Here is a 24512-nt window from a genome sequence, read left to right on the forward strand (position 1 = left end):
GATGCTGGTCTGACTAATTTTTTCCAAGCTGCTGCTGGGTGGAATTCTACCCTCTGCTGGCAGCAGCATGGAGCAAACCAGTGTGCAGTGGCCTCGCCACGCTGCATCTTCAACGCCGCCCTGGGCTGGCTCAGCCGCGGGGCAGCGCGTGGAGCGGAGGGCCTGCGGAAGGGCCGTGTTGGAGGTGGGGGTAGAGGAATGGCCAAAGGCTGCTCGGTGTCAACACTTCTGCGATTTTCATGGACAAGCCACGTGGGAAAGTCTGGTACAAACTTTCCTGGAAGAAAGAAACCCTTCTTTCCAAGCAACTAAGGAGCAGGGCTTCCAGCCCTCTTCTCCTCTAGATCAAGAACAGACTTTTCTCTTTATAAACTGCAAACTTTTACACCTTGGGAAGCAGAGATGGGAAGATCTGTAACGGTTACCTGTGTCCTGCTGCGGATGAATGGTTTGTATGTGCATCTAAGGGCTGCCAGCTCTCACTGCGAACTGTTCTCTTCAGTGTCCTGTTACTGAGCAGTGAGACAGAGATGAGCAGAGGCTCAGCTGTGATAAACTGGGAGCTAGCTGCGGCAGTTTTTGCCTGTCTCTCCCTGCTAAACGCGTGGGGTGGGAGAGGTGGGTGAGCAAGCTGACTGTTGTAGAAGACAAGCCTGTATTTATGCATCTGCACCGTGGTGCTGGTGACTTGAGCATGGCAACTGGTTAATTACGATGCTAAGCAGTGTCCTGTAGCTCGACTCCATTTCATTAAAAGCGGGATCTCCTTTGCTGGCACAGTCCTGTGCGCTCAGCTATGCAAGATCAGCCCTTGACTCGGGACCTGTAACTGCTGAACTACAGACGAAGGCGGGCGCCAGGCTCGGGCCGGGAGCACTGTGTAAGCTGCGGCTCCGTGCTGCGCCGAGGCTGGTCTTGCTCAGAAGGGTTCGTGTCTGTGCTGCCTCGCTGTCCTCGGGGAGACTGACCGACCTGCGGTAGCAAGCGGCACCAGTGCTGTAGATTTATTTATTATTTCCTCCTGAATCTCGTGCCATCTTTCCCGGCCTGCTGCTCCCGCTCTGCTCGGCGGTACGGGGCTAAGCTGCAGCAGTTAACGGGAAGCCTTTGCGCAGTGGGCTCCAGTCATGCCCTGCTGCTCTGGTCCTGTTCCTTGCTTGCATCTCACCAACTCTGTATTTAGGTTGCTGGAAACAAATTTTGGTTTTATCGCCGCTCTAACTTTTGGTGTAAAGTCCTAGGCTGTAGGGCATAGCTGACTCATTTACTGTCAAATCCAACCATCAGTATTAATTCATTGTATTTAAATAAAAGTTATTAGAAAATCAAAGGGACTCAGAAGTAGTCCATTATCTTATCCAGCAGCTGTTCTGCTCATTACGCTTTGCCCTGCTTCAAGCCTTGGAATAAAAAGATGTTTGAGAGGGGATTACTGATGGCTTTTCAGTGCTTGCTTCAGGGGAGGCTTCAGCCCCAGAAAGGCCATCTCAGGGTCTTGCTGAAGGACTGGGGAAGTCAGGGCAGCTCCTGGGTTCGTCATGCGGACGAGGGAGCAGCTCTCCCAGGGCCTGGACCAGAGCGAGCCGGGGGCTGCTGTGCGGGGCCCTGGGCCGGGCGGGGGAGGCGGAGGCCCCCCCGCTCTCCCGGCTCCTTCCCACCCTCTCTCCAAAGCACCAGCTGTGCAGGGGGGTCAAGGCAGGTTGATGAACGTTGTGTGAGGCACTGCCCAACTTCGCGGCGTTACTGTCCCTCTGGGTCCAGGCTCTCTGGTCCCTGTGTCTGCGGCTGAGCCTTCCTCGCTGCTCGAGCGCTTAGGGTTTGTTTTCCTTCTGGAGGATGTTCTTTGAGCTGGCCGGGATAGCTCGCAGCAGCGCTCGCTCCCGGGTCGTAGCTACTTTCCCAACAGGTCTGGCAGGATTCAGAGGGTCTGGGGTGTCCCTGGGGTTGGGGAGGAGAATGGAGCAGCAGTGCCAGGAGCATTGTCTGAACGCAGCTTTCCTGCTGCCTTTCTGTGCAGAAGACGGCCGAGGGGCAGCAGGGCTTCTCAGCAGGCCGCCTCCCCGCTTCGACTCTGCCCCAGCCTCCCCCCCGGGTAGATCAGTAACTTCGCGACGGGGCTGGCGGGGCTCTCTGCTTCTGGATAACGCACCCAGACAAGGTTAAGCATTAACTCAGCGTTGCAGGTGCGAAGGCCCCACGGGGGGGATTACTCCAAGCCCAGCGGTTCTGGAGACCAGTCTAACTGCTGAGCTGGCCTTTGAACCCACGTGGGAACGCTGTGGGCCTGACGGGAGCCCATGCGGTGCCCATATGACGGCCATACGGTGACACCCTCCTGCTCCCTTCTCTTCAGCGCTTTGAGCCCCCCCCCCACCCGGAGATGGGCGCGCACAGGCCGGCGTTCGTCCCACCCCGGCCGTGGGAGCTCGTGTCCCCGCGGGGGAACCTAACCCTAACCCTGCCCGCAGCCACGGTGCCGCGGGGACGTTTCTGCTCCTCGGCGGGACAGCGACCCCGAGGCTGGAAGCACGGCAGGAGCAGCATGAGCCGGAGTCTGGCACTCGCCGCCTCGCGCTGCTGCGCGTCCCGTCTGTTCTCGCCTCCCCGAGCGGCAGCATCCGCCTCGTGCCGCGGCGGGTTCATCGCTAGTCACCAGCGCGTCGGCTTTGCAGTTCCCTTGTTTTGGCTTCCCGGGAAACGAGCCCTCGGCACCATCTGTCGCCTCCGTCGGCGACGCTCCCACAGCCTCCCCCTTCGGAGGCCGGGGCTGGAGGAGAGGCTGGCTAAGAGAAGCTGTCGGGATGCAGCGCCGGGCGGAGCGCAGGCTGCAGCCAGCGGGTCGCAATGTCCCCGAGACGGTGCCAAGGGCTGGGGTCTTCGGGGCCACGTCTGTTCAGCCAAAGAGCTCCCTGAGCCTCCGCTCTCCCCTGCTCGTACGGGTCTTCAGCTGTTGAGGGTCCCCTGGAAAGACTAAAGGGGATTTAAACCTGGCGGGAGGCCAAGAACCAGTAGCTTTTACCGAAGCCTTGTTCCTAACCTCACCAGCGGGACCCAGAGTCGCACTTGGCCCAGAACAAGCTGCAGCCAGCCGGGATCCCACCGCACGTGTTGTGCGTGAGCTGCTCCACGGCACAGGCACTTCGGCAGCGCGGAGGTCGGCAGCGCTCCTGCAAGCAGCACGCGGGAGGCCGGGGCGCCCCGGGGCCGTCGCAGATTGGGGCGACCTGCTTTCCTTCGCTCTTGCCCCACTAGCAGTTTGCCGCTGCGGTCGGGCAGTTTCCAAGCACGCCGTCCCCGGCCCCGGCTCGTGAAGCTGCCGACCCCGGCTCGCTCAGCCCGGCTCACCTGGGCTTTGGGGCGGTTTAAGGAAGCCGAGCGCAGCCGACTGTGACCCCCCGCGCCGGCGCCGTGGGGGCCAGTTCGGGCGCCAGCCTGGGAGCGGCGCCTCGCCACCGCAAGTCGCATCCTGTCGAGCGGCGCGAGGTGGAAATCGCCGCCACTTCCTAAGCCACCGTGTTCCTAAGCCACCGCGTTCCTAAGCCACCGCGGCAGCGGCGCCAGGGCCGGCCGTGTCCCTGCACACGGCGCTCAGCGTCGCCTCGGCCCCTGTCCGGACCGGGGCCACGGGGCCGCTGCCTCCCCGCGCCGTCGAGGGCGGCTCGCTCGGCGCAGGCGGCTCCAGCGCAGCGCTGGGGCACGAGCCCTGCTCCGGCTGCAACGCCCGGCCCGGCCCCAGCTCGATGCTGGTCCCCGGCTAAGACGCAGCGTTTCCTTGGGGCCGGTCCCCGAGCCCGCGACCGGAGGCGCTTGTGTCCCACCGTGGGCCAGCCCAGGCCGGGGCTGCCGAGCCCCTTTAGCTGCAAAATGGGGCAAATGCGTCAGTAACGGTGTGCCAGCCCCAGCAGCACACGCACACACGCGCACGGGCATGCACACACGCGCATGTACATGCAGCCATACATATATGCACATGCATGTGCACATGTAGACACACACACGCACGCGTGCACACACCTGCACATGTACATGCGCACACATGCACACACGTGCCTGTACATGTAGCCACACATACCCATGCGTGTGCACATGTGCACGTAGGGACACGCATGCGCACACACATGCACATGTACATGCACACACGTGCACACATGCACTTGTAGCCACACACATACACATGTGTGCACGCATGCACACGTAGGGAGACACACACACACACACACACACACACACACACACACACACACACACACACACACACACACACACTCTCTCTCTCTCTCTCTCTCTCTCTCTCTCTCTCACTCGCGCTCTCTCTCGCTCTCGGTGTCTCTGTCTCACTCTCCAGCCATACAGGAAACAAAATCTGCTTTCCGCAGCCTCACAGATCTGGGGCTCAGCCACATCCCGCAGCCGCAAGCAGGGCGGCAGGAGCCCCGGGGCCGAGCACCGAGCCCCGGAGCCTCGGGGCAGGGGGGGGGGGGGCCTTTCGGTGGCTCCCGCCCCGTTAGCCCGCGGGGCGCCCTGGCGCACTGCAGCCCCGGTGCCGTGAGCCCGGGCAGGGGCCTGGGGACCCTCGAACCGCCGCCGTCCCGCCGCTGTCCCGGAGGGCACCTCGGCCAGCCCCGGGCGGGGGGGGCAAAGCGGAGACTCCCCCCGTGCCTGGACGGCGAGGCCGGAAAGGCGCCGGGGCCGGCGGGGCCGGGGCCGCCCGGGGTGAGGGGCCGGGGCCGCCCCGTCGGGCCGGGGCGGGGGCCGCGGCGCCGCCCGGGGCCGGGGCCGGTGAGACGCCCGCCGGGCCGGTGCCGCTCCGTCCCCGGGGGCCGCGCCGCCCCCTCCGGATCTGGGCGGGGAGCGCCGGCCCCGCCGCCCCCTCCGGCCCGTCCGGCCCCGCTCGGCCCCGCTCGGCTCCGCGCCGCCGCCGCCGCCGCCGCATGGGGCCCCCCGGGCCGGCCTGAGCGCCCTGCAGCCCCGCCGCAGCCCCCCGAGGAGCCGCGACGGCAGCGGCCGCGGGGCCGGGCCCCCCCCCGCCGCTGCCCGCCCCGGGCAGAGCCGGAGCCCCGGGCTGGACCCGCCGCAGCGAGGGACCGCTGGAAGCCGCCCCGGGGACGAGGACGCTGCGCCCCCCCGGGCAAAGGGCCTTCGCAGCCCCCCCGCTCGCCCCCCGGACTGACGGAGCTGGGACCCCCGGACGCCTGGAGAGACCCCCCCCCCCCCCCCGCTTCACCGGAGCAAAGGACCTGGGACGCCCCGGCGCCCCGTCCCTGGGGCGAAGGACCCTTGGAGAGACCCCCAGCCCCCCCGGGGGGGCGCACGAGCCGCGCCTGCCCCCCTGGGGCCAAGCAGCCGGGGCTGCCGCATCGCTCCCCCCCCCCCCGGAGCCGAGGACGCCTGGAGACCCCTCGTCCGCCCGACGACGGGGGGGCAACAGCCCCGCGGCCCCCCGCTGCCGGGGACGCGCTGGCCCCCGGCCGCCCCCGGCCCCGCTCCCCCTGCTCCTGCGGCCGGGGGGGGCCGGGCCGCCCCGCGGCTGAGCTGGCCCTGAGGGCGCGGGGGGCCGCGGGGGGGCCGCCCCTGCCCCATGGCGGCCAAGTGGTTCAAGGAGTTCCCGGCCAGCCTGAGGCCGGCGTCGGAGCGGGCCCGGCCGGGCGGCGGTAGCCTGGGCAAGCTGGGCGGCCCGGCGCGCAGGGAGCCGCCCGGGGGGGCCCCCCCGGGCAGGAGCCGCAAGGACTCGGCGGCGGAGCCGGGGGGCTGCCGGGGTGCCGGCCGGGACGGGGGCGGCCGGCTCTCGCGGGACAACCTGCAGGGCCTGCTGCAGGCCGCCGCCGGGAGGATGCGCAAGAACTCGCGGGCCGAGGGGGGGCCGCCGGAGCCCCCCGCCAAGGGCGGCGGCACCTACATCAACCGCCTCATCAAGGTGGAGGCCCACGAGAAGAACGGCAAGGGCTACCCCGGCGCCGGCCCCGCGCCGGCCCTCGAGCAGGACAAGGCCAAGAGCGCCAAGGCGGAGACGGTAAGCGGGGGGGGGCGCGGGGGGGGGGGGCGACGGCAGCCCCGCGGCCCCGCGCGCAGGCGGCTCGTTAGCCCGGCTCACCCCAGCGTCTCGTTGGGGGGGGGGCGATGCCCGTCCTCCCCGGGCCCCGCCGACCCCTTCGCCCGGCGCTGGCGAAATAGGCGGTTACGTAAAGCTTTTTCCGGGAAGACACGGCGGGCGTGGGGGGGGGTCTTGGCCCTGCAAGCGCGCGGCCCCCACCACGGCGTCGCGGCCGCCCGGGGACTTTCACCCGGGCCGGGGCAGCGGGGGTGGCGCGTGGACAGGGGCGCTGAGCCCCCCCGCGCCGCAGGTCATCATCCTGGAGGACTACGCCGACCCCTACGACGCCAAGCGCACCAAGGGGCAGCGGGAGGCCGAGCGCCTGGGCGAGAACGACGGCTACATGGAGCCCTACGACGCCCAGCAGATGATCACAGGTGGGGCCGCCGGGAGCAGCGGGAAGCGGTTCCCACGGGCAGCGGGAAAAGCCGGGAATCGGTTCTCACAGCCGTCGGGAAAAGCGGGGAATCGGTTCCCACGGGCAGCGGGGAAGCGGCTCCCGCGGGCTTGCGGCGGCCCAGCACACCGGGGGCTGCGGCAGGGCGCCGGGACGGGACGGGCCCCCTGGGGGGGACGGGGCCCCCGCCGCGACCCCCCGCTCCACCCGCACAGCTGGAGGGAATAACAGGAAGTGAGTCGGCCGGAAGCTGGAAATAAAAGATTTGCTGCTGATGGTTTTTTTCCGTGCGGGGCGGCCCGGGCTCTTTGCGAGGCGCTGGGGGGCCAGACGGGGCGGGCGGCCGCCGGCGGGGACCCGGTGCACGGGCTGCGCTCGCCGCTCGCCCGGTGCCCCGACGCCGCCGCCCTGCGCCCCGCAGAGATCCGCCGCCGCGGCTCCAAGGACCCGCTGGTCAAAGCCGTCCTGCTGCTGGACGGCCCCGGCGAGGCCGGCGAGAAGCCGGAGCCGGCGGCCAAGCGCCCGGGGCCCAGGGAGGGGCCGGTTAAGGCCCCGCAGCTCTACGACACCCCCTACGAGCCGGGCGAGGGGCCGGCGGCGGAGCGCAGGGCGCGGGCGGCCGAGGGGCGGCTGCCGGAGGACGACGAGCGCCCCGCCGCCGAGTACGAGCAGCCCTGGGAGTGGAAGAAGGAGCAGATCGTCAAGGCGCTGTCGGGTAGGGGGCCGGGGCGACGGGGGGGGGGTGGCGGGGCGGCCGCGGGGGGCTGACGCCGCCTCCCCCCCCCCAGTCCAGTTCGAGGGCTCGGAGCGGCCCAAGGAGGAGGCGCCGCCGCGGCAGCATCTCCGCCAGAAGAGCTGGACCGCCAAGATGCTGAAGCCGGCGGCCCCGGAGCACGGCGAGGGCGAGCGGGTGGACCCCGCCGTGGCGCTGGAGAAGCAGCCGTGAGTGGCGGGGGGGCCCCGAGCCGCGGCCGGGCCGGCAGTGCTCCCCCCCCCCCCCCCACCGCCGCTCAGCGCCGCCCCGGCTCTCCCGCAGCTGGTACCACGGGGCCATCACCCGCGCCGAGGCCGAGACCCGGCTGCAGCCCTGCAAGGAGGCCGGCTACCTGGTGCGGACCAGCGAGACCGGCAGCGGCAAGTACTCCATCGCCCTCAAGTGAGTGGCCCGGGGGTCTGGCCATGGGGGCGGGGTCCGGCCATGGGGGGGGGTCTGGCCATGGGGGGGGTCCCAGCCCTGGAGGTCCCATCCGGACCCTGGGCTGCCCGTGGGAGCCGCAGCAGCACAGGGAGCAGCCGCATCCCGGGGGAATCGTGCCCCCCCACTCCCACGCCCCTTCCCGGTGCGGGGAGGGGGCCCAGGCGTCCGGGCCGGGTAGCTGCCCTGCTCGGGGGCCGCGGCGCCGGGGCGGCCCCCTCCCCGCGGCGGCATTGTCGGCAGCGCCGGCGGCGTTTCCTTCCTGAGGAAGCGGAGCCCCCGGAGCCGAAACAATCGGAGCGGGGAGCGGGAACAAATAGAGGGCGGATCGGGCGGCGGGGCGGCCCGCGGCGCCCGGCCCCCGCTGACGCCCGCCGCGCCGCAGGACCAGCCAGGGCTGCGTCCACATCATCGTGGCGCAGACCAAGGACAACAAGTACACGCTGAGCCAGACGAGCGGCGTCTTCGCCAGCGTCCCCGAGGTCGTGCACTACTACTCCACCGAGAAGCTGCCCTTCAAGGGGGCCGAGCACATGGCGCTGCTGCACCCCGTGCACTGCAAGCTGCACTAGCGCCCGCGCCGCCGCCCCGCGCCCTGTAACCGCCTCGGGAATAAAGGTGTTGGCTGAGAGGACGCGGGCTGCCCTGGGGCGGGGGGGGCGCAGGGATGGGGGCTGCCCTGGGGGGCCAAGGCGGCCCCCGCGGGGAGGTCGCTGCGGGTGCAGAAAGGCACCGAGACCCTCCTGCTCCTGCGGCCCAAGCAGCGGGGTCCTCCCGCCCCGGCGGCTGCAGCGCGGGGGTGCTGGGCTCTGCACAGAGCACCCTGGGCCATGCAGCATGCAGCGAGCACCCTGCGCCAAGCACCCTGGGCCATGCAGCATGCAGCGAGCACCCTGGGCCCTGCACTGAGTGCCCTGGGCCATGCAGCATGCAGCGAGCACCCTGGGCCCTGCACCGAGTGCCCTGGGCTGTGCAGCATGCAGCGAGCACCCTGGGCCCTGCTCGGAGCACCCTGGGCCATGCAGCATGCAGCGAGCACCCTGCGCCGAGCACCCTGGGCCATGCAGCATGCAGCGAGCACCCTGGGCCATGCACCGAGTGCCCTGGGCCATGCAGCATGCAGCGAGCACCCTGGGCCCTGCACCGAGTGCCCTGGGCTGTGCAGCATGCACCATGCCCCATGTACCGAGCACCCCGCGCTGAGCACCCCGCGCTCGTTGCCGGCTCGGGACACGGTGGTCGCCAGGCCCCCACCACCTCGTGGCTGGAGCTGCACGTTACCGGCTGGACGAGGCCATTTTTGGAGAGGAAAAACAAGCAGCGTGGCCCAGCCGGTCCCTCGGGGAGCCGGGGGCCCCAGGGGCACGGGAGCTGCCGGCCGCACTGGCACCATGGTTCCCGCGCGCTCGTGGCAGCCCCGCGGGCCCCAACGCGCCCTGGGACCCGGCGAGCCCGCGGCCGCCCCTGGCTTCGGTGTGCAGGGGGGGGAGAGCAGAGACCCCACGGGGTGGCGGAGGTTGGGGGGGGGGCAGAGGTGGGGGGCAGCGGGTTTGGCCCGGCCGTGGGGTTACCCGGCCCCGTGGCACCTCGTGCCGCACGGGAGGACGGAGGCAGGTGGCAGCCCCAGGCTGGTGCCGGTGCGAGCGGGCACTTTCGGGACCCCCCCACCCAGGGCACCTCGGCCCGGTGCCCCGGCCCCCCCCCGCACATCTGCATCCTGCCGAGCTTTTTATAGCGCGGGGCCGGCCCCGCGGGGAGCACGGCGTCCCCAGGGAGCCCGGTGCCCGCGCCCGCTGCCTGCGGTTTCCTGCAGCTGCGGCGCCCGGGGCGCTGCCCGCGCTGGGCCCCCGGCCCCCGCCGCCCCCCCAGCCCCACGAGACCGGGCGCCTCGACGCTCCCTTAAAAATAAAAGGCATTTATTTAGGAGACGCGTTTGGTCACGTTTCCCCAACACGTGCTGCAAAAATAAACTCTCTGCGCTGCGCTGGGGCCGCGGGATGCGGCCGAGCCCGCCGGGCGCTCCCGCTGCTGCCTGCACGGGGCCGGGGCTCAGCCCTGCCCGGGGGGGCCCCGCTCCCACGCTTCCGGGGCCGCGGCCCCCCCCCGCAGCGTCCAGCCCGGCTACTTGCCGGAGAAGAAATAGTCCAGGTTGGTGGCGTGGAAGGGCCCCGGGGCCGGGGGGCTGGCGGGCGGCAGCAGCGGGGTCTCGCTCAGCGGGGAGCTGGGGCTGGGGGGGGCCAGCGGCACCAGCGCGTGCTGCCCCGCGCCGTCCGGCTTGGCCCCCCGCCGCCCGCCCGCCCGCCACGTCCGCCGGTACCTGCGGGGGGGACGGCACGGAGGGGACGGCGGCCCCGCGTCAGAGAGGGGCCGGGGGCGGCCGAGCCCCCCCAGCAGTCCCGCCCCCCCGGCACTCACCGCATCACGATGCCGACGAAGAGGGCGATTCCCAGAATCAGGCTCCCGCCGGCCACGAGGAAGGCGGAGGGGGCCGCGCCGGGGCGGCTGCCGGCCTCCAGGGTCTCCCCTGGGCGGAGGGGACGGGGCCGTCAGCGGGTGCCGCCCCCCCCCCCGGAACCCGCCCCGGACCCGCTTCTCACCGCCGGCGGCCTCCTCGGTGGGGTCGGCCCCGAAGAGCTCGGGGGGCAGCGTAGCCCCGTAGCCGTCGGTGCCATCCTCCGCCGGGAACTGCGGGAGGGTCGCGGTGGGACGGGGCGGCCCGGAGCCCCCCCCCCGCCCGGCCCCGTCCTACCTGCGAGCTGAAGGGCCCCGGCTCCGACGCGAGGTCTTGGGGATCTGCGCGGCGGGAGGGCGCGTGAGCCCCCGGCACGGCCCAGGGGGGCCCGCGCCCCGTCCCCCCCCGCCCCCGGTACCTGTCCAGGGGGTGCCCACGGCCTCGCGGCTCCACTCGCTCCAGGCGCCGTGGCCGAACTCCTCCCGCGCCCGCACCTGCACCACGTGCCGGGTGCCCGCCCAGGCGTCGGCGATGTCCAGCGACGTCTGCGTCACCTGGTCCACCTGGGGGCACGGGGGCAGCGGGAGCCGCCGGCCGCCGCGGGACCCTCCCCACGGCGCCGGGGCTGGGCTCACCTCCGTGAAGGTCCGGGCGGGCTCGGGGCGGTAGCGCACCTGGAAGCGCAGCCAGTAGAAGCGGGGGTCCCAGGAGGAGGGGTAGGCCCAGGCCACGCGCAGCCGCCGCGGCCGCCGCTCCAGCGCCCGCACCGTCACGTTGAGCGGCGGGTCCGGCTTCACTGCGGGCGAGCGGAGAGGCGGCGGCGGTGCCGGCGGCCCGCGGCCCCGCGGCCCCGGCGCGGCGGCACTTACGGACGCCGCTGAGCGTGATGATCTTGTCCTCGCCGGCCGCGCTGCCGGCGCCGTTGCGGACGCAGGTGGACACCACGAGCGGCTTGTTGTCGTCCGCGCCCGGCGGCACCGTCAGCCGGCAGACGAACTTCTGCACCTTGGAGAAATAGCGGCACTGCTGCTCCGTGGCGTTCTCCGCCGTGAACCTGCGGGGACGCGGCTCAGCCGGGGCCGGGGCGCCCACGGCCCCCCCCGCCGCCCCCCGGCCCGCGCTCACCGCCGCTTCACCCACAGCGTCGCCCGCGTGCCGGGGGCCGGCTTCGCCCGCAGCGGCCACTCGCACAGGACGTCCCGGTCGTGGCTGCGCCGGTAGCAGGAGACGCGGGGCGCCTCGGGGGGGTCTGCAAGGCAGGGGGGGCTGGGGGCGAGCGGGGCCGGCGGCCGCTCCCGGGACCCCCGCCCGGCCCCGCACCCACCTTGGACCAGGAGGCGCAGGGTGCGGGGGGGGCGGCCCCCCCGGCGGCAGCTGTAGCGCCCCGCGTCGCCCCGCTGCAGCCCCCGCAGCGGCAGGGCCGCCCCCTGCGCCAGCCGCCGGCCGCGGCGCGTCTCCAGCTCCCAGGACACGCTGTCATTCGGCAGCCCCTCGCCCCCGCAGCGCAGCGTCACGTTGCCCCCCGGGCGCCCCAGCACCGTGTCCGGCGGCAGCTCTGCGCGGGGGGGACGGGGCGTCAGGCCGGGCGGCGCGCACCTGCCCGGGGCCGGCGCCGAGGAGACGGGACGCTCCTGCCCGCCGCCGGGTCGGTATCTGCAGGAGGCGTCGAGCCTGCGCCAGCTCCTCCCGCCGCCGGGAGCCGGGGGACCGGAGCGGCCGGACCCGGGCGGCACGCCGGGAGCAGCACCCCGGGGGTGCAAAGGGTTAAGCGCCGAGGCCGGCGCGGGGCCCGGCCGGGGAGGGTGGCGGGGCGGGGCGGGGCGGGACGGGACGGGACGGGACAGGACGCTCCGGCAGCTTCTGCCCTTCCCGGGATCGCTGCAAAGGTCAACAGCCAGCCGGGACCTGCAGCCTTGCTCCGGCTGCCAGAACAGCCCGGCGCCCGCGAGGGCTCGCGGGGACCTGCTAATCCCCGCTCACGTCAGCTCGCCGCGGCGGGAGGCTGCGGTGCCCGGGCCGCGGGGAGCCGCCTCGGGGCCGGGGGAGGCTGGGTGCCGGAGCAGCCCCGGGGCGCCCGGCCCGCGGGCAGGGTGCTGGCGCCGCCGAGGAGCCGAGGGGGAGGCCCGGGGGGCGGGACGGGGGGGACGGGGCCTCCCACGCGGCCGGGCCTGGCAGGGCCCCAGCCCGGGCGCGCGGCCGGGAACAGGTCAGCGAAGGTCGGGAACAGGCTCCTTCCCGGCCCGGGGGACGCTCGGGGAGCGGGAGCCCGGCTCAGCCCGCCCCGACCGCGGCGGTCACCCCCCGCCGCCCCGGCGACACCCCCCGTGCCCACAGCGGGGAGAGCCCAGGCGTCCGGGCTTGCCCCCCCTCCGACCCGGGACTGGGGGGTCCGGGTGGCGCCCGCAGCCCCGCAGAGCGACCGGGGCTCCGAGGGGGAACCGGGCTCAGCGCCGGCGCGGTCGGACACGGCCCCCCGCGGCCCCCGGGGCCCCCGCCCGCTCCGACGGGGCACCGGGGACCCCCCGCCCGGCCCCCCTGCCCCGGCCCCCCCGCCCCGGTCCCGCACGTGTCCCCGCTGCGCCCGGTCCCGCCGCCCCCGGCCCGGTGCGCGCTCACCCGCGGGGTCGCAGGGCCGCCGGGGCAGCGCGGCGGCGGCGAGGAGCAGCGGCAGCAGCAGCAGCAGCAGCGGCGGCGGGAGCGGGAGCGGCGGCGCGGCCCGGAGCGGCGGCCCCGGCGGCCGAGCCATGCGCCCGGGGCGAGCCGCGGCCGGGCCCCGCGCAGCAAAACATTTGCGGAACCGCCCGGCGCGGCCGGTGCCCGCGGTTGTGAAACCGGCGGGGCGGGACCGCGGCGGCGGCACGTGCGCCCGGGCCGGCCCGCCCCGCCGCCCCCCGCCGGGGCCCCTCACCGCGCCCTCGGGGCTGCCCCGGCGCCCCACACCGCTCCCTCGGGGCTGCCCCGACCCCCCCTGTCTGTGCCCCTCACCGCGCCCTCGGGGCTGCCCCGACCCCCCCCTGTCTGTGCCCCACACCGCTCCCTCGGGGCTGCCCCGACCCCCCCCGTCTGTGCCCCACACCGCTCCCTCGGGGCTGCCCCGACCCCCCCTGTCTGTGCCCCTCACCGTGCCCTCAGGGCTGCCCCGACCCCCCCGTCTGTGCCCCTCACCGTGCCCCCGGGGCTGCCCCGACCCCCCCCTGTCTGTGCCCCTCACCGTGCCCCCGGGGCTGCCCCGACCCCCCCCCGTCTGTGCCCCTCACTGTGCCCTCAGGGCTGCCCTGACCCCTCTTTTCCCGCACACCCAGCACAGCCCCCCTTACCCCAGCCCAGGCCCCCGTTTCCCCCCTCGCCCCATCCCCAGCGGTGCCCCCCAACCCCGACTGCTGCCCCGCGAGCCCCGGGCCCCCCCAGGAATCGCCCCGCGGAGCTCCCGGCGCAGCCCCCGCCCGACGGCAGCTCCGCTCCCTCCCGCCCCGGCCGGGAAAAAGAGACGAGGCAGAGGCTGCTCCGAAAGGCATTTTTATAAAAAGCTGGTTATTTTTCTCTGTATACCCATAAAATGATACAATTCTGCAAGTATAGAAATGTGTAATAAGTTATACGCAACGCTCCTCGGCCCCTGCCCACCGCCGCCTCTCCCCAGCTCCGAAAGAACAGGGAAAAAACCCAAACGCCCCCAAAAATAGACTCTAGAGCACGCCAAGGCCAGCGCTGCGCCGTTTCCTCTTTGGTGCGAAGGGCAGCGGGGCCCCGGGGCCGGCGCTTCCCCCCAAGGGCCCGAGGAGCCGCGGAGCAGGCGGGGGCCGCCCCGGGGCCCAGGCGTCCGGCCCCCCCGCGAGGCCGAAGCAGCCCCGCGGCCCGTCTCGCGCCCGGCCAAGGGGGAGGCAGCGGCCCTGCACCCCGCGCCGGCCCCCGGGACCCCCGGGAGCACCCAGCCCCGGTGGGGCCCCCGCGCCCGGCGCTGCCCGCCCTGGTCCCCGCGCCGGCACGAGGGAGAAGGAAGCGGCGCCCGGCCGTTGTGCAACCCCGGCGCGGCCGGGAATCACAGCAGCGCGGCCCGGCCCGGCCCGGCCCCCTCCCCCCGAGAGCAGGAAGGCGCCGGGGGCCGGTTCCCCTTTCGCCCCGAGGACTCGGCCCCCCGGGCACCAGCGGCCAAACGCTGCCCCTGCCCGGGGGGGCCGCGGCCCCCGGCGCTCCCTCCGGCACCAGCCCCGCCACCCCGGAGAGAAAAGAGTCGCTCTGTAAACGGGGAGGGTTTTTTCTTCCTTTTTGTTTGTTTTTGTTTTATATATAAAAAAGAAGACACGTGGGTGTGGGGGGGGGGAGCGGGGCTGGGCGCGCGGGGCCGTCCGAGCCCCCCGTCACCCCCCGGCCGCGGCGGTGGCTCTGGCGTGATACATTCGCGTGTGGCTTGGGGGGGGGGGGTTGCACGCGGTGGAGGTGAATACTGAAACGATGGCCCCCGGGGGGGGCACGGCCCCGGGGAGGGGGGGCACGGCCCCGGGGGGCTCCGTCCGTGCAGCCCGGGGCGAGGTCGTGGTTTTGGTGACGCGGTGCCGGTCCAGACTCCTCCGCCAAAGCTCAGCACCCGGCGGGGCCCCGCTCCCCCCCCCATCCGCGCGGGTCTGGGGGGCCCGGCCCCCCGGGGACGCCCCCTCCCCGCTCACACCTTGAGCGTCCCGTCGGCGCCGGGGCTGCCGTCGCTGCCCTTCTTCTTGCGCAGGGTCTCGATCCAGGCGGCGCCGGGGCGGGCGGCGAAGCCGGCGAGCGCCAGGGAGCTGAGGCGCATGTTCTTGCCGGACATGATGAGCTCGCCGAAGCCCTCCTGGTGCGAGAAGGCGTAGCCGGAGCGGCGCGAGCCCGCCCGCCCCACGCGCCGCAGGCACCGGTGCTGGGCCTTCTGCTTCTTCCGCACCAGCTGGGTGTAGCGCACCTGGGGGGGAGGCGCCGTCAGCGCCCGGCCCCCGCGGCCCCCCCGGCCCCCCCGGCCCCGCGCCCTCACCGTGTCCGAGAGCTCGGGCTTCAGGTCCAGCTTGAGGAAGCGGAAGGCCACCACGGGCACGATGCAGACCACGGTGGTGAGGGCGATGGTGAGCCAGACCGCGGGCTGCGCCAGCGTGTTCTGCGCGTTACCTGGGGAGAGGCGGCGTGAGCCCGGGGGGGGGGGCGGGGGGACGGGGCCGAGCCGCGCTCACGGCCCCCCCCGCGCTCACCCACGAAGCGGAACTGGTTGGGGAACATCTGGAAGAGGCCGTCGCTGTGCATGGCGAAGAGGATGGCGAAGTAGGCAGCCAGGCTGCCCCAGATGAAGAAGTGGTTGATGGCTGTCCAGAAGCCGGTGTCGAGCCCGATCTGGCGGAAAGGGGAAGGAGGCGGCAGGGCTCAAGGGACAGGCCGTGGCGCTCCGGAGCGGGGCCGCGGGGCCGGATGGGACCCCAGCCCCAGCCACCCTCCGTGCTGCCGCCGTCTGGGCCGAGCAGCCGCGGTCCGCGCCGGAGCACCTACCTGCACGCTGACGACTATCACCAGGGAGGTGGCCACGGTGACGGCGAAGGACTGGTAGTCGGCCAGCTGGGCCCCGTCGTCCCGGGTGGCGTCAGCAAAGACGCCGTAGGGGATGAAGAACATGAGCACGGAGGTGTAGATGCCCTGGGCGATGCAGATGAAGAACTCCCGCTTGTTGAAGAGCAGGTTCAGCTGCCCCGGCTCGTACAGCTTGGGGTACTCCATGCTCCGCTGCTCCGGCACGTCCTGGGGCGCACGCGAGATGGGGACGTGGCCAGCCCGGGCACGTCCCGCCAGCCGCGGGCAGGTGCAGCCTGCGCGCCGGGGCTGGGCCAGCGTTTGCCACCGACGAGGACGAGGACGAGGACAGCCCAGCCCGGGAGCAGCCCTCCTCCCGCAGAGCGGCACGGAGCCGCGACGGGCTCCCACGGCCTCCGCTGAACCCCCCCGTGGAGCAGGAGGGCCGGCTCCAGCCCCCTCGCGCGCCCACGCCGCCCCACGGCACGAGCCCCCCGGCCTCGCGGCGCCCCGGCGCACCTGGTCGAAGACGCCCATGGCGAGCACGGGCAGCGAGGTGTAGACGATGTTGTACAGCGTGATGAAGTACTGGTCGTACACCGTCTGCGCGGGAGGCAGCGCTCAGCGGGGCGCGAGACCGGCCCGCGTGGCCCCGCGGCCGTGGGGCCCAGGCTGGGGGAGCGGCCGGGAGGGGAGGGGAGCGGCGCCCGCGCAGGGGCCACGCCGGGGAGCGCGGGGTGCTGCTGCCACCGCGCGGCAGCCCACAAGACGGGGGCTCCTCGCGGCGACCGCGGCGCGCCGGCCTCGCTCCGGCCGCAGCCCGGCTCTGCCTGCCCGGCACGCCACTGCCGCGGGGCCCGGGGCACGCGTCCATGCGCTCGGCACGGACCCTGCGTGCCAACCCCCCCCCGGCTCCCGCCCACGGACCCGGCCACGCACCTGCGCTGAGAAGCCGCAGAAGAAGCCGAACCAGAAATGGACCATGGTGAAGGCGAAGTTCTTGTAGAAGAAGTAGCAGAGGAACTTGCACATGCGCAGGTAAGACCAGCGCCCGTGCACGAGCAGCAGGCGCTGCAGGAACTTGAACTGCGAGAAGGAGTAGTCGGAGGCCAGCACCGCCTGGATGCCCTCCTGCCCGCTGATGCCCACGCCGATGTGGGCGGCTGCGGAGGGCAGAGACACGCAGAGTCAGTAGGACCACACCACGAACACGGGGACAAGGACAGCAGCCCCCAGCCGGTCACCTCCCCGCAGGCTCAGAAGAGCAAGGACAGACTCCAGCAGGCCCGGGATGGGGCAGGGATGGACACCCCTCCGCCCCGGGACCTAACCATCTCCCCCAGGACTCACTCTTGATCATGCTGACGTCGTTGGCCCCGTCGCCGATGGCCAGGGTCACGGCCTTCTTGTACTTCTTCACCAGCTCCACCACCTGGGCCTTCTGCAAGGGGGTGACGCGGCAGCAGATCACGGCCTTGCAGGCGCACGCCGTCTCCAGGAACTCCACCTCCATGTCAGCCTCCAGCGCGTGGGCCTGCGAGGGGAGCGCGGGGCGTCGCGGGGCGAGACCCACCGCCGCGACGGGCTGCCCCGTGGGGCGCAGCGGCCACGGCCCCTACCAGGCTGTGCCCGTTGATGACCAGGGCGTATTCGCCCGCGATGGCTTCCAGCACCGAGGTGAGCTTGGAGGAGGAGAGTTTCTCCTGGTAGGAGAAGCCGTTGCCCACGGAGCGCGATGCATCCATCATTTTCTCCCGGGCTTTCCTGAGGAGGAAGAGGAGGAGAGAGGTCGGGGGCCTCTACCCAGGGCCTTTTCGTATGCCCCAGCCCCCCCGAGCAGAGCCCTGCCCCACAGCGCCCCAGGGGTGTCCTCAGCCTGGCCCCGGCCCCCGACCCTCACCTGAGCTCCTCCCGCACCTCCAGCACGGTGTGGCCCGTGACCACGAACACCTCCGTCATGTCGTCCGTCAGCATCTTGCAGGAGTAGCCGATGTTCACGGCCGTCTCTGCCAGAGCAGAAGCAGAAGCAGAAGCAGAAGCAGAAGCAGGAGCTGAGCCGGGCCGCGAAGGGCCTCGTCTCCGCGCCCCCGCCGCCCCCGCCCCGGCGGCTCACCCTGCTTGTCCCCCGTCAGCACCCAGATCTTGATGTTGGCCAGCGTCAGGATGGCGATGGTTTCGGGGACCCCCTGCTGCAGCTTGTCCTCGATGGCCGTGGCTCCCAGCAGCTGGGGACCCGGGCGGTCAGCGGGGGCTGCCCCGGCGCCCCCCGCCCCGGCGCTCCCGGCCCACCTACCGTCATGTCGTGCTCCACCTCCTCGTAGAGCCGAGCCAGGCGATCCTCGCGGGCCTCGGGCGCGCCGCTGGCTCGGCGCAGCCGCTCGGACCAGTCCTCGTAGTAGCTCTCCTCCAGGTCCTTGTAGGCCAGCACCAGCGTCCGCAGCCCCTCGCCGGCGTATTCCTGCGAGCGGCCGGCGCTGGGTGCCGAGGCGGACCCCCGGGGCGTCCCCCGGCCTCGACCCCCCCGGCACAGGCACGAGGGGAGGCCCCCGCCCCTCCCGGCCCCGGCCCCGGCCCCGCTCACGTTCAGGTGGTCGGTGGTGACGTTCGTCAGGTCCTGGCTCGCGGGGCGCAGGCGCTCCAGCAGGATCGTGTCGGCCCCTTTGCAGTACAGCCGGATCTTGCCCTCGGGGCCGCGGACTGCGGGAGCAGGGGACAGGCCGGCTGGCACGCGGGCGCAGCAGCGGGTCCCACCCCACCCCAGCCCCACCGCCCTCCCCGCGGGGCCGGTCCCCAGCGCGCCGCGCCGGCCCCAAGCGCCTCCAGCCCCACCGCGTCCCGCCCCCGGCCCCGCGCCGTGCCAGGCCGCGCCGGGGCCTCACCGATGACGGACATGCGCTTGCGGATGTTGTTGAAGTCCAGGATGGCCAGCAGCTGGTAGGTGATGGCGCGGCCCAGCTCGTGCACCGTGATGGTCTTGGGCGTGCGGGAGCGGAAGACGAAGCCGAAGTTCCTGGCGGCCGTGACCAGAGCCCCCTCGTCCGGGGACTGAGCCTTGTAGTACAGCTCCCCTGGGGGGGGGGACGCGGGGCTCGAGCCGGCCGGCGGCACCGCTGCCGCTGCCCCCCCCGGCCCTGCCCCCTCGCCCACCTTCGCTCTTCTCCTCGGACATGACGGTGTGGCAGAGCGAGAGCAGGCGGAAGAACTCGTGCACGTGGGGGTCGCCCAGCTTGACGGCTTCCAGCAGCCCGGCGTCCCAGAACTGGAAGCGCGGGTCGGCCAGCGGGTTGAAGGAGAAGTCGACGGGCTCCGGCCTCTGGCGGGGGCGCAGACGGGGTTAGAGCCCGCCGCCCCCCGGCTCCGCCGCCCCGCCTCCGCCGCCCCCTTACCTCGCCCAGCTCCGCCTTGCGCCCCAGCACGTCCTGCGCGTCGCCTGCGAAGCGGGGCGCGGGGTCAGCGGCGCGGGGACACGACGACGCCGGCCCCCGGGGACGCCGCCGGCCCCCGCTGCCCCACGGCGCCCGCTCACCGTAGCTGTGCCCGTGCACGGAGCACTTGCTGAACACCATGATGTTCTGGGTGAGGGTGCCCGTCTTGTCGGAGAAGATGTACTCCACCTGCCCCAGCTCCTCGTTGAGCGTGGTGGTCCGGGCCTCGGCCGGCGTCCGCCGCTTGGCGCAGTACATCTTCTTGTCCCAGTTGATGAAGTAGCTGTGCCCGAGCCGGATCACCTCCACGCTGCGGGGGGGCGGCGGGGCGTCAGCGGCGCGGCCGGGGCCGGCGACGGGAGCCCCCGCCCCGGACCCCAGCGCCTGGGACCCCCGCGCCCCTCCCCGGGGCTGCCCCCCCCCCCGGCCCCCCCCCGGGCCCGACGGCGGGATTGGCGGGGCGGCCCCCCCGCGCGCCCCGAGCCCCCCCAGCCCCAGGGCAGACAGCAACGAGCTAGTGGGAGGGGTGGGGGGACACGCTCTTACCTCGGGGCTAGGGGTGACAGAACCCATGCTGGGGAACGAAAAGAGAGAGAAATTAAAAGAGAGAGAGAAGGGGACAGTGCGGGAGCCGGGGGGCTGCGGGAGGCAGAGCAAAACAACCAGCGTGCAGCCAGGGCGGGAGACGAGCAGCCAGACACACAGCCGGGGCCCCGGGGACCCGCGGGGTCGCGGGGGGGCCCCAGGGCGGACGCGGCCCCCGCAGCGAGCTGCCCGGCCCCGGCCCCAGCCCCGCGCCCGGCCCCGCGCCTCCAGCCCGGCCCCGTCCCCGGCGGACGCCCCCCCCGCGCCCCCGCCCGGCCCGCGGCCCCCTCGGCCGTGCCCTACCTCACGTAGAGCGAGATGGGCACCACGGTGTTGAGGATGATGATGTAGGACCAGAAGGAGAGGAAGCCGGAGAAGAAGGCACTGTGCACCCCCTCGTCCCAGGGCAGGTAGATCTGGAAGCAGACGCCCACCTCGTGCTCCCAGATGGCGTTGCCGATGGCCAGGATGACGCCCATGCACACCAGGAAGCCGAAGATCTGGGGAGGGGACGGGGCGTCAGCGCCCGGCGGGGGGGGCGGGCGCCCGCGCAGCCCCCCCGCCTACCCAGAGCACCAGCGTGTTCATCAGCCGGTCGATGCTCGTCCGCTTGAACTTGGTGCGGCCGCTGTTCTGCATCAGCTTCGTGTCGGGACCTGGGGAGGGGGCAGCGGGTCAGGGGGGGCCTCTCCCCGCCGCGGCGCCGCGCCCCGGCCCGCCCCGGCCCACCTGCGAAGATGACGAGGCCGAAGCACCACTCGGTGTTGCGCAGCACGCAGCCCCGCAGCAGCATGTTCTGGTTGCTCAGGGGATACTTGTTCTCCTTCCAGTACAGCGTCCCCCCAAACTTGTCCAGCTTGTTGTTGGGGGGTTCACAGACCACCTCGCCTGGGCGCAGCGGACAGCGCGGCTGTAACCCGCCCCCTCCCCGCGGCACCGGCACAGCCCCAGCCCCAGCCCCAGCCCCATCTCCAGCCCCAGCCCCATCTCCAGCCCCAGCCCCATCTCCAGCCCCAGCCCCATCAGCCCCATCTCCATCTCCATCTCCAGCCGCAGCCCCATCTCCATCTCCAGCCGCAGCCCCATCTCCAGCCCCAGCCCCATCAGTCCCATCTCCAGCCCCAGCCCCATCAGTCCCATCTCCAGCCCCAGCCCCATCAGTCCCATCTCCAGCTCCATCAGTCCCATCTCCAGCCCCAGCCCCATCTCCAGCCCCAGCCCCATCAGCCCCATCTCCAGCCCCAGCCCCATCAGCCCCATCTCCAGCCCCAGCCCCATCTCCAGCCCCAGCCCCATCAGCCCCATCTCCAGCCCCAGCCCCATCTCCAGCCCCAGCCCCATCAGTCCCATCTCCAGCCCCAGCCCCATCTCCAGCCCCAGCCCCATCAGCCCCATCTCCAGCCCCAGCCCCATCAGTCCCATCTCCAGCCCCAGCCCCATCTCCAGCCCCAGCCCCATCAGCCCCATCTCCAGCCCCAGCCCCATCAGCCCCATCTCCAGCCCCAGCCCCATCTCCAGCCCCAGCCCCATCTCCAGCCCCAGCCCCAGCCCCAGCCCCATCTCCAGCCCCAGCCCCAGCCCCCCAGCTCAAGCCACGGGACCACAGCGCGGACGGCCCCGGTCTCTCCCGGAGCAGAGCCCGATCCAAGCCGGGAGATAGAGGGGACCCGGGGCCGCCCCACGGCGGGGCCCGACCCCGGCCAGCCTCAGCTGCTCACCGTCGAAGCGGGCCAGCTTGCCGGTGTCACCCAGCTCCGAGGTCACGGGGATGGCCTGCCGCACCTTCATGTTGGTCTCCCTGCGGGCGGGGGGGGCGGGGGTTTGCGGGGGTCCCGCCGGGCTGCCGCGGAGGCCCCCGCGGTGGCGGGGCGATACCCACCCGTCCAGCTCCGCCGTCTCGATGTAGCACAGGCCGTGGGGCTCGCTGCTGCAGAGGAGGAGGAGGTCGGCCTGCGGAGAGGCGCCGAGGGGCTGAGCGGGGGCCGGGCCCCCCCCCAGCCCACCCTGCCCCGGGGGGGGCCGAGCCGCGTCCCCAGCGGGGCCCGGACTCACCGCCACAAACTGGTTGTTCTCCAGCTTGATGATGTCCCCGACGCGGACGTTCATCCACTGCTCCTGCCGGAGGCTGCGGGGGGGCGGCGGGGGTCACGGGGCGGCACGGCCGCGGTCCCAGCGTGGGGGGGGCTCCCCCGCGCCCCCCCCCGCCCGTCCCCACGACACTCACCCGCCGCCGAGCAGCACCTGGGACTGCCGGGTGTTCACCTGCTTGTCGCTCTTATGGCGGAACTGGGCACGGGGGGGACAGCGGCGTCACGGGGGCGCAGCCCGGCAGCCGTCTGTCCGTCCGTCCGTCCGTCCCCGACGCCGCAGCCCCCCCCCCCCCCCCCCGCCGCAGCCCCCCCGGACACTCACGTAGTCGTCGGTGGCGTCCTTGACGGCCGTGATGGTCAACACCAGGACCAAAGGCACGATGGTGGTGAACCAGGAGAGCGAGGAGATCTGCGGGATGAGCTGGGGGGAGGCGGGGGGTGAGGGGGGCCGAGGCGACCCCCGGGCAGGACACGGCCCCGGCCCCCCCGGCGGCCCCCCCGCGCCCACCTGCAGGATGAGGAGGAAGAGGAAATAGGTGTTGGCCACTTCCTGGAACTGCTCGAAGAGGTTGACGGGCAGGAAGGTGACGACGTTGTACTTGGAGGTCTTGATGCAGTTGCTCTGGGGGGGGGGGGGGGGGGGTCAGGCTCGGGGGGGGGCACCGCCGGCACCCCCCACTGCCGGCCCCCCCGCCGCCGCCCCGGGGCACTGACGGCCCGTCAGCACGATTTCAGGGCAAACAGCTATTTTTAGCTGTAACCCCCCCCCCACCGCCGTGCCCGCCGCAGCCCCCCCGCGAGCAGGACGGGGGCCGGGGGGGGGTCAGGGCCGCCCCACTCACCGCGTACTGGAACTTCTCGTTGTAGTCCCGCGCGTTGGCTCGCACCCGCCTCTCCTCCTCTGCGACAGCGTGCCCGTCAGCCCCGCGCCGCCGCCGCCATGGGGCCTGCCCCACGGCGCGGGGATGGGACGGGACGGGGGCGGCCTGCCCCACGGCGCGGGGACGGGATGGCCACGGGGGCGGCCTGCCCCACGGCATGGCCAGGGGACGGGGGTGGTCTGCCCCACGGCACGGGGATGGGATGGCCACGGGGGCGGCCTGCCCCACGGCATGGCCAGGGGACGGGGGTGGTCTGCCCCACGGCGCCGTGGCTGGAGCTGCGGCCAGGAGCCTTCACCCCAGGCAGCAGCCCCCAGCCCTGCCCCACGGCGCCCCCAGCCCCACACCTCTGCACCCCCAGCCCTGCCCCACTGCACCCCCAGCCCCACACCTCTGCGCCCCAGCCCTGCCCCACTGCACCCCCAGCCCCACACCTCTGCACCCCCAGCCCTGCCCCACTGCACCCCCAGCCCCACACCTCTGCGCCCCAGCCCTGCCCCACTGCGCCCCCAGCCCCACACCTCTGCGCCCCCAGCCCCACACCTCTGCGCCCCCAGCCCCACACCTCTGCGCCCCCAGACGCCCCAGACATGCCGTGTCACCCTGTGTCCCGCCAGGCCCCACATCCTGCCCCCCCAGCCTGTTCCTCTGCACCCTCGCTGCCCCCCAGGCCCCCCCAGCCCCCAGCCCTGCTCAGCTGCACCCCCAAACCCCCCCCAGCCCCAAATAACCCCCCATGTCGCATCCCAGGAGCCCCCCAGCCCTGCTCAGCTGCACCCCATCTCCCTCTGCCCATCTCCCCCCCAACAGCCCCCCAGCCCTCTCCCTGCCCCCATATCTCTGCCCTGCTCCCCAGACCCCCAGCCTGCCCCTGCCCCCATCCCCCAGCGCCGCACCCCACAGCCCTGTCCTGCCCCCCATGTCCCCCAGCCCTGCACCTCCCATGCCCCCCATTACCCCCAGCCTGCTCCCGCCCCCAGTGTCCCCCTGCCCCCATATCCCTCCACCCTGCACCCCCAGCCTGCCCTCCATCTCCCCATGCCCCCCAGCCCTGCCCCTGCCCCCCATGTCCCCCAATGCCCCCCAGCCCTGCCCCCCATGTCCCCCTACCCCCCAATGTCCCCCTGCCCCCCACATCCCTCTGCCCTGCACCCCAGACCCCCAGCTCTGACCCCATCTCCCCCAGCCCCCCATGTCCCTCTGCCCTCCAGGGCCCCCCGGTCCTGCCCCCCCCCGTCCCCCCCCGTCCCCGGTCCTGCCCCGGCCTCCCGCGTCCCCCGGCCCCGCCGCCGCCGCCGCCGCCGCCCGCCCGCGCAGGCCCGGCCCCGCCGCAGCCCGGCTCGGGGCGCAGCAGCGGCCCCGGCAGCCCCGGCCCCGCCGCCCCCGCCGCCCCCCCCCCGTACCTGGGGCCCGGCGGGCGGCGCACGGCTCCATGGCCCCCGGCGCGGCCCATCGGCGCGGCGCCCGGCGCGGCCCGGCCCAGCGCAGCGCGGCCACCGGGGCCCGGGCCGCCGCTGCCGCCGCCGCCGCCTCCGAGCCCCGGCCCGGCCCGGCCCGGCCCGCGCGGCCGCGGCGCCGGTTCGCGGGAGGCGGCGGAAGTGATGCGGCGGGGGGGGGGGGGGAACCGGCCGCGCCGCCGCCGCCGCCGCCGGGGGGAGCCGTAGCGCTGCCCCGCGCCGCCCCGACGGGACGGGGATGGGCGCCCGGGGCAGCCCGGAGCATCCGGGGGGGCAAAGTGGGAGTGGGGGGCACGGGGGAGCGGGGGGCAGCCCCGGGGTGGTGGGGGCATCCCCGGGGGACCCAGGGGTGCAGGGAGCAGGGCGCATGCCCGGGGGTGCAGGGTGCATGTGGGGGGGGATCCCATGGGTGCAGGGTG

General features: G+C 73.4%; 3 protein-coding genes across 6 annotated transcripts; 1 reads left to right on the forward strand and 2 right to left on the reverse strand.

The window, feature by feature from the left end:
• The first annotated feature begins 4883 nt into the window (after window positions 1-4883).
• SHE (Src homology 2 domain containing E) lies at window positions 4884-8317 on the forward strand. Its single transcript, XM_064498877.1, has 6 exons — window positions 4884-6010; window positions 6342-6468; window positions 6910-7203; window positions 7277-7430; window positions 7525-7644; window positions 8069-8317. The coding sequence occupies exons 1-6, from the start codon at window positions 5579-5581 to the stop codon at window positions 8253-8255; spliced, it is 1314 nt and encodes a 437-aa protein (XP_064354947.1). The 5' UTR covers window positions 4884-5578; the 3' UTR covers window positions 8256-8317.
• A 1265-nt stretch (window positions 8318-9582) lies between these two features.
• Window positions 9583-12979, reverse strand: IL6R (interleukin 6 receptor). 2 transcript variants are annotated; one of them, XM_064498876.1, is made up of 10 exons: window positions 12752-12978; window positions 11460-11690; window positions 11261-11384; window positions 11005-11189; window positions 10771-10931; window positions 10554-10698; window positions 10433-10476; window positions 10281-10368; window positions 10099-10207; window positions 9583-10000 (listed from the first exon to the last, which is right to left on the reverse strand). In XM_064498876.1, exons 1-10 carry the CDS (start codon window positions 12879-12881, stop codon window positions 9805-9807), a joined length of 1413 nt encoding a protein of 470 aa, XP_064354946.1. In that variant the 5' UTR covers window positions 12882-12978; the 3' UTR covers window positions 9583-9804. The 2 variants fall into 2 exon arrangements, with proteins under 2 accessions (XP_064354946.1, XP_064354945.1); XM_064498875.1 differs by having other exon boundaries at window positions 10554-10931; window positions 12752-12979.
• A 656-nt stretch (window positions 12980-13635) lies between these two features.
• ATP8B2 (ATPase phospholipid transporting 8B2) lies at window positions 13636-24247 on the reverse strand. Of its 3 annotated transcripts, XM_064498770.1 has the most exons (27): window positions 24040-24247; window positions 22598-22656; window positions 22264-22377; window positions 22078-22176; window positions 21890-21951; window positions 21718-21790; window positions 21545-21615; window positions 21384-21463; window positions 20395-20553; window positions 20233-20321; window positions 19969-20165; window positions 19182-19390; window positions 19042-19085; window positions 18803-18968; window positions 18535-18723; window positions 18237-18352; window positions 17949-18113; window positions 17769-17880; window positions 17556-17661; window positions 17275-17419; window positions 17006-17189; window positions 16595-16818; window positions 16175-16258; window positions 15638-15883; window positions 15346-15484; window positions 15135-15265; window positions 13636-15065 (listed from the first exon to the last, which is right to left on the reverse strand). In XM_064498770.1, exons 1-27 carry the CDS (start codon window positions 24068-24070, stop codon window positions 14796-14798), a joined length of 3564 nt encoding a protein of 1187 aa, XP_064354840.1. In that variant the 5' UTR covers window positions 24071-24247; the 3' UTR covers window positions 13636-14795. The 3 variants fall into 3 exon arrangements, with proteins under 3 accessions (XP_064354840.1, XP_064354839.1, XP_064354837.1); XM_064498769.1 differs by lacking the exon at window positions 24040-24247 and having other exon boundaries at window positions 15638-15781; window positions 22598-22810; XM_064498767.1 differs by lacking the exon at window positions 24040-24247 and having other exon boundaries at window positions 22598-22810.
• Window positions 24248-24512: the final 265 nt, after the last annotated feature.

The sequence above is a fragment of the Dromaius novaehollandiae genome, chromosome 29 (genome assembly GCF_036370855.1).
Source record: "Dromaius novaehollandiae isolate bDroNov1 chromosome 29, bDroNov1.hap1, whole genome shotgun sequence".
In the NCBI taxonomy this organism is placed as follows: domain Eukaryota; kingdom Metazoa; phylum Chordata; class Aves; order Casuariiformes; family Dromaiidae; genus Dromaius; species Dromaius novaehollandiae.

Coding starts and splice junctions, on each gene's coding strand:
- IL6R (XM_064498875.1), bottom strand. CDS start 12,881: ATGGCTCGGCCGCCGGGGCCGCCGCTCCGGGCCGCGCCGCCGCTCCCG. Junction 11,691..12,751: donor GCGGCCCTGCGACCCCGCGG/GTGAGCGCGCAC, acceptor CCCCCCGCGCAG/AGCTGCCGCCGGACACGGTG. Junction 10,369..10,432: donor CGGGGCCCTTCAGCTCGCAG/GTAGGACGGGGC, acceptor ACCCTCCCGCAG/TTCCCGGCGGAGGATGGCAC.
- ATP8B2 (XM_064498767.1), bottom strand. CDS start 22,795: ATGCCGTGGGGCAGGCCGCCCCCGTGGCCATCCCGTCCCCGCGCCGTG. Junction 16,259..16,594: donor TCTGCGGCTTCTCAGCGCAG/GTGCGTGGCCGG, acceptor CCTCCCGCGCAG/ACGGTGTACGACCAGTACTT. Junction 15,266..15,345: donor CAACCAGTTCCGCTTCGTGG/GTGAGCGCGGGG, acceptor GCCTCTCCCCAG/GTAACGCGCAGAACACGCTG.
- SHE (XM_064498877.1), top strand. CDS start 5,579: ATGGCGGCCAAGTGGTTCAAGGAGTTCCCGGCCAGCCTGAGGCCGGCG. Junction 6,469..6,909: donor CGCCCAGCAGATGATCACAG/GTGGGGCCGCCG, acceptor TGCGCCCCGCAG/AGATCCGCCGCCGCGGCTCC. Junction 7,645..8,068: donor AAGTACTCCATCGCCCTCAA/GTGAGTGGCCCG, acceptor GCCGCGCCGCAG/GACCAGCCAGGGCTGCGTCC.